Source organism: Buceros rhinoceros, unplaced genomic scaffold (assembly GCF_000710305.1).
Source record: "Buceros rhinoceros silvestris isolate BGI_N320 unplaced genomic scaffold, ASM71030v1 scaffold17382, whole genome shotgun sequence".
NCBI lineage: Eukaryota > Metazoa > Chordata > Aves > Bucerotiformes > Bucerotidae > Buceros > Buceros rhinoceros.
In genome coordinates this window covers 1-6,113 of record NW_010400874.1, presented here as the reverse complement: position 1 = coordinate 6,113, position 6,113 = coordinate 1, and the positions used below count along the sequence as shown (strand labels likewise).

General features: G+C 41.0%; 1 protein-coding gene across 1 annotated transcript in view; it reads right to left on the bottom strand.

Annotated features, from left to right (window-relative positions):
• ZFP64 (ZFP64 zinc finger protein) overlaps positions 1–5,984 on the bottom strand; it is a 9,085-nt gene extending 3,101 nt beyond the window's left edge. The window contains exons 1-3 of the mRNA XM_010132075.1: positions 5,750–5,984; positions 3,157–3,219; positions 2,268–2,519 (exon numbers count right to left, since the gene is read on the bottom strand). Coding sequence (XP_010130377.1) covers positions 2,268–2,519; positions 3,157–3,193 — 289 coding nt within the window. The 5' untranslated portion in view covers positions 3,194–3,219; positions 5,750–5,984. The remainder of the gene's footprint in view (positions 1–2,267; positions 2,520–3,156; positions 3,220–5,749) is intronic.
• Between the last annotated feature and the right edge of the window lie 129 nt (positions 5,985–6,113).

Genomic DNA, 6,113 nt, shown 5'->3' with positions numbered 1-6,113 from the left:
AGAGTGTACTTAGTTCAGCAAGAATTTATCTTCTTTAATAATCAAACTGCAAATGGCTAATTTATTTTTGTAAGTTAATATTTTATAGAGTTTGTGATAGCTGTATAATTTTGCATAATTTGTTTATCCAGCTACATATGGCACAGGTTTAGCTGTGTATTTTTCAAATCAAGTTGTGGCCTACTGTGCTAATCTGTGTATCTGTTTAATAATCGAGATACATGGTGTATTATCTATATTAAACAGATTCTATTAATGAAGATGCACTGTTTGTTCATCTACTTTCATTTTACAGACTCAGCTGCACACTCAGCTACTGAATTTTTATCTCGTTTGCTGATGAACAGACTGTACAGATTTCAATAACTTTATTTTCATGTACAGGGTAGTACAATATAGGGAAAATAATAGTTTTACTGACTATCATAAAGTATGTTGGTTTCATTTGTTTGAAGAGTGGTCTATTACATTTTTTTTACATTTTTTCCATACATAAGTGACACTGACAATATAGTTAAAAAGGAGTGTTTTGATCCGGGAGTTAACTGTAAGAGTAGCTTTACTCAAATTACCAGGAAACTAACTTTAGATAACTAGTTCCAGAAGTAATGCTGTGTAGATGATCTCACTCTAGGCAATGGAGATTACCTTCTAGAGACTGTCTAATGTAATTCCAGTAAGCAATATATGCTACATGCCAGGCTTATTTTTCTCCTACAACTGGATGTGCGCATAACAGCTTTGTAACCTAACAAGGATTAAACAGTTACTTTCAAAATTCTCAAGCCTCCTTTCAGTGAATCAGGAAAAAAGTCCTTTTACAAAAGAAGATTTATTTTGGAGAACTGGAAGAGTCAATAAAACTAAAGACCTGAATTTTAGCATAATTCAGTTGCTTAAGATACACCAGACTGATCCACTAGAAAGGCAGAAGGTAGCCTAAAACCCCTTCCCAACTACTGCAGTATTTAATGCCACAAGAATCTAACTCTGCTGGAAATACAAAAGAACCATCATCATTCATATGTTCTGCCACAGCCAAAGTCAGAGCATTACCTGCCCACGTACGTAAATGCATGAGTATGCACGTGCTCCTGCGACACGGGAAAAATGCAATACCGTATTCTCTGAGTAGCGTTTACCAACAGTAACTCCTCGTAACAACCCACTCTTTTGACTGACCATCACATGTTCTTATATAGCAACAGAAAGAGGGAAACTCATAGAACAACTGCTGATACTCCTGCCAGCTCCATTACCGCAGATTTGTGAAGTATAGAAGATTCTTTTCTCCTAGACACAGATTGGTTTAACCCCCCGCTCTTTCACAATGCACAAAGGATTTATTTCTTTTATTGACGCAAAATAAATCCCATCCTGCAGACATCTGAACTAATGTTGTTTAGTACTCGAATTCGAAATCAGATGTAGGATAGGTTCAAAGCTAATCTACTAATCACTGAACCATAACCACCTTGCAGCTAAAAATCAGAGAACTCATCAAATGTATAAAGGACACATGGAAAACTAATCCAGTAGCCTGGATTAGGTGGAAAACAACATATGAAGACAACTGTACAGCAGCACCTTTACAGCAAATCTCTTCTTGGAACAATTCATAGAAGAGCATTCTGACTAAAGTGAAATAACGAAAATATAAAATTATACAACGTTCATAAGCTGGGTGTTAAAGATTTCTATCAACAGAGCAAGAAAGATATGGGCAGAATATAGTTCTGGCTGCTCACACTACACTGTTAATGCCTACCAGTCTGCACATGGAAGGTACCACAAAAAAAGGTAAAAAAAAGATGTAACTTAAATTGCTGATTACTTCCTAATTTACTGATGCTAGAAAAATGAAACTATGCAGCTGAAGTCTGCACTGATATAACTAGTTCAACTTTAAAGTAATTTCAGTGTTTCTAATATTGAGACACAGATAAGAACCTAGATGCTCTTAATCAATCAATCAGATCCTTCAGTTCTACTGGTTTAAGAACATCTAACAGGCAGTTTCATAACCAATTTAGAAGAAAATCTGCCAAGAGTCAGATCTGTCTTCTGATTCCTTCCAGGTATTTTAGCAGAGCTGTATTGCCCTACTAGATTTTATGCCCAAGAAATTTTCGCAAGCTGGGTTGGATGCCGAGGCGCATTTGAGAATTCAAGTAGCCCCTTTCTGGCATCTTGGCACCTTTCTAACTTTTAAAATCTTCCCCATGACCTTCACACCTCTACACATCTGAATTTTCATATAACCTTACCTGTGTGGGACCGGAGATGTACAGTTAGCTGGCTAGAGTTGCGGCTGGCGTAAGGACAGATCTGGCATTTAAAAGGACGCTCGTTGGAGTGAATGCGCTGGTGCTTGTTGAGGCTGCTGCTGTCAGCGGCTGCATAGTCACAGTGTTTGCATTTGTAAGGCTTCACCCCAGTATGAGAACGCATATGCATCTTCAGTTTATCTTTACGACTAAAACATTTGTTACAAACTTCACATTTATGGGGCTTGTCTCCTGAAACAAACAGAAGAGCATCAACACATCAAGAATTTTTGCCCCATAAGAATGTTATTGCAATAAAAACCAACGAAACACTTTACAGAAATGGGACTGGTTTTCAAAAGCTGGCCATGGCACTTCAGCAGCCATCCTATCAGCAAAGGACTCCGCTATGCTGCAAAAGGCTGCGTGCACAAGTGCAGCAAATCTAGAAGACCCCTTTGAACTTTCTCCCTTTACAACTCTGAAACTGCGGTTTAGGGGAAAGGGAGGTGAAATGTTGGAATCACTGTTCCATATGAAGAACAAACTAGGTTTATGTGGTACCATCACACTGCACCCTGACAGACGCATGGTCTGCACCTCACAGATTTAACTGTGTCTGAAATCCATGTACAGCATTCACACTTCACAGCTGTGAGTGGTACTGCCCACAGCGGGACATGGCTTACTCCAAAAGGCAAGCCCAGGCACAGAGAACCATAGTAGAATATAGACACACCTGTATGCTCTACTGAACTCACCCACAGATATGTTAACACCTGTACATTCTAACTCATCTACAGATAGGTTATTTTGTAGGAAAATACCTTTTGGTGAAAAGCCAAAAGGAGGAAACCAAACAAAAAGAAAATATAGCAACTGTATAAACCTGTGTGTGTCCGTAGATGCCGTTCCATATCCTTCATACCATAGGAAGTCTTGAACTGGCAACCTGAAGATGGCAAGATTAGGATCATTAAATTCAAAGAAAATCTAACAAATAAAAATATAGCACCGTATTCCGGGCATTATGTTTATTCTGAAGAACATTTTCTTTAAAATTCATTATTAACAGAAAATTACTTCCCCATCTTGTTTACTCACATCTACTTAAAATAGTAACAGGCCTACCTATGAGCTAGTTTCCGAATGCTCCTCCTAGGAGACAATTCACTCACCAACAGCACCGTCTTCTGTAAGCTTTGAAACAAATTCTCTGAAATCCACCTCGGTTTCGAGATGCTCTTTACAGTACACAGGGGTGCTGGGGGAATTGATTAATTCCACGTATGACTTCAAGTTAGTGCAACCGGGAACTCGGGTAACAGCTCACCCGTCAGGAATTCTGTCCAAGTGGAAAGTGCTACAGTATTAGAGCACAGGCATGAATGCTAAGCACTCAAAACGAGCCTTCCACTGAAGGCAAGCTTGCAAAGTGGTGCCTTCTGCTACCACTAACATGACTACTCATCTACATGGCTGCCTCTGCACACGTTTTCTGTGAATCGTGCGGGTTTTACTCATTAAGGGCTTCAAACACTTTGGTTCAATCCACCTTTATAAAAATACACCTGAAAAATAATAAAAATACCCGACCAAAGACAAAACATAGAATGCAGAATGCATGCATAGTATTTCTCACACAGAACGATGGCGGTTCACAAAAAGGTAACAAGACTCTGCTCTTACTTTGCCGTGTGTGGGTGCAGGCCGATGTCGCACACAAACCCACTGCAGCAGCACCAGTCTACCACAGCACAGGACCAAAGTTTGAGGACGTCCAAAATTAAGTGTGTGATGTACGATACCACAGCAGCAGTTTTGCTATTGCTCTTGCCTTCCAGATTCTGCATGTCTTGACAGACAGAGCTACTGTGCATATCGCTATACGGAACCTTTCAATTTTAAAATGGAAAGGAAGAAGATACAGCCCACGTCTTACCTGGATAGCAGCAGTTTAGTTTCTTCTGTGTAAGCGAGGAAGTGGATTTTCTTGACCGTGCTTTTGGTGGTGTAGAGACAATAGTGGCTGTTGGAGGCTCACTGCTCTCACTGGGCAGGTATGTTTGATAGCCATGCTCAAAAACAAACTCTGGAGCAGAGACTGAACACATAAAAGAAGTCAGCTTGAGAACACTGACTTCTCCAGTCAGGAAAGAAAAACAAAATGATTTTCTAGTTTCATTAATTACTTCTCTGTTCTGTTTTTTCCAGCAACATTCCTGTTCAGGGTGGGGGAGTGGGAAGCGGGAAGGAAATGGGCTTTTCTCCCCCTTGCCATCCTGCTATCAGTGAAAGTTCTGCCAAGACCTGATGAGCCATGCTGAACTTCCTACAACCCTGCACAAGCCCACTTGTCTCCCTCTGCATCCTGTCTGACTGCAGCACTCAAGTTTTTTCAGAAGCTCATTTTATTCTTATGCCTGTTTAGGTCTTACATTAATAAAGGTATGTTTGTTTTTCAACACTGGCTGTGCCACAGCCCAAAGAGAAAAAAACCCGTATTATTTATATGGCAAGTGTTGTCAAAAATGCATCACGTAAACCAATTTTTAAAAAATAGTTTAAAAAGTTCAGCGTTTTTCAACTATACTGTTTTTAGCTCTTACTCACAAGAATAACAGGTGAAACTATTTCAGCCAAAGTAGCAGCTTTTAAATCAATTAAACAACGCTATATCCCAAAAAGGGCAGAGGGATATAACTGCCCTCAGTTTAAAGATGAGTAAATAAGCAGCAGAAAAATGACTCATCCAAAACCCACACCAAGTTGAGGGCTTATAATACAAAAATTCCTGGAAGTGAGCCCTGAATTCAGTTTGTTTCACGGCCCTTCCAGATTCTCTGCCCTAACCTGTCTATCTAAATTAAAATAATTTGGATTTTTGGAAGGTCCCAGACCAAAAAATTGTAAAATAAAACTATATATAGAAGGGTAAACCTTCACACATGGAAAAAAATTCTAGTTTTATTTAAATATCTCCAGGATCAGGACCTCACTTGAGCCTTCATAGGGGCAGAAATTTTGAGTAATATTTTTCCTGCCAATTAGTTGTGGGAGCAATGTTAGGGAGCGCAGTGTTCTCACATTAAAAAAGCCTGGACTGGCTCCCGACAGCAATTCTGTGTCTGTTTTTCATCAAGACCACTCTAAAAAGAATAAAACATATAGTAATTTGATTATTTTTCCTAAATATTTACATCTCAATTAGTTCGCACAAGTTGGATATACAACATACTGGACTTAAGCAATCCTCAAAGTGCGCTTGTATCTTGATTAGCAAATTAAGTGCCTGTAGTCACACCAGCACCAAGAAGGCCACACTTTGTTCTCTTCCTTTGGCTTGCAGGTTTGTGACAACTAGTGTGAAAACTGTTGCTTTAGCTTAGCGTGATGGGAACACACGAGCAAACGGCCACGTCACGCTGCCACCTTGCACGAGTCGAGTGCTTTCAGGCTCCTGGTACGTAACACCACAATACCTGTGATGGTCTGCGTCTCTGACGCGATGGTCCTGGTTGTCGTTTGTGCCTGGGTTGATGGCACCGTTTCTTCTGACACAAACTGGACTGTACTGGTGGCCCCAGCTGTTGCACTGGAGAGCTGGCAACCGCTTTGCTTGTGCCCAACGAAGGCATCGAGGTTATTGAACTGCTGCTTGCAGATGCCGCAGATGTGGATGTCGGGAGTAAGCTCCACCAGCACAGTGGTGCCGCCGGGAACTGCGGAAAGAGGAGCGCGGTCAGGAGCTCGTCCCGAGGAAGCGGGAACGCGGGAAGCTGCTCACACAGACATCCCGCTGACCACAGGCCCCGGCCGCGGGGTGGCTCCTCCGGGCCCGGGGCG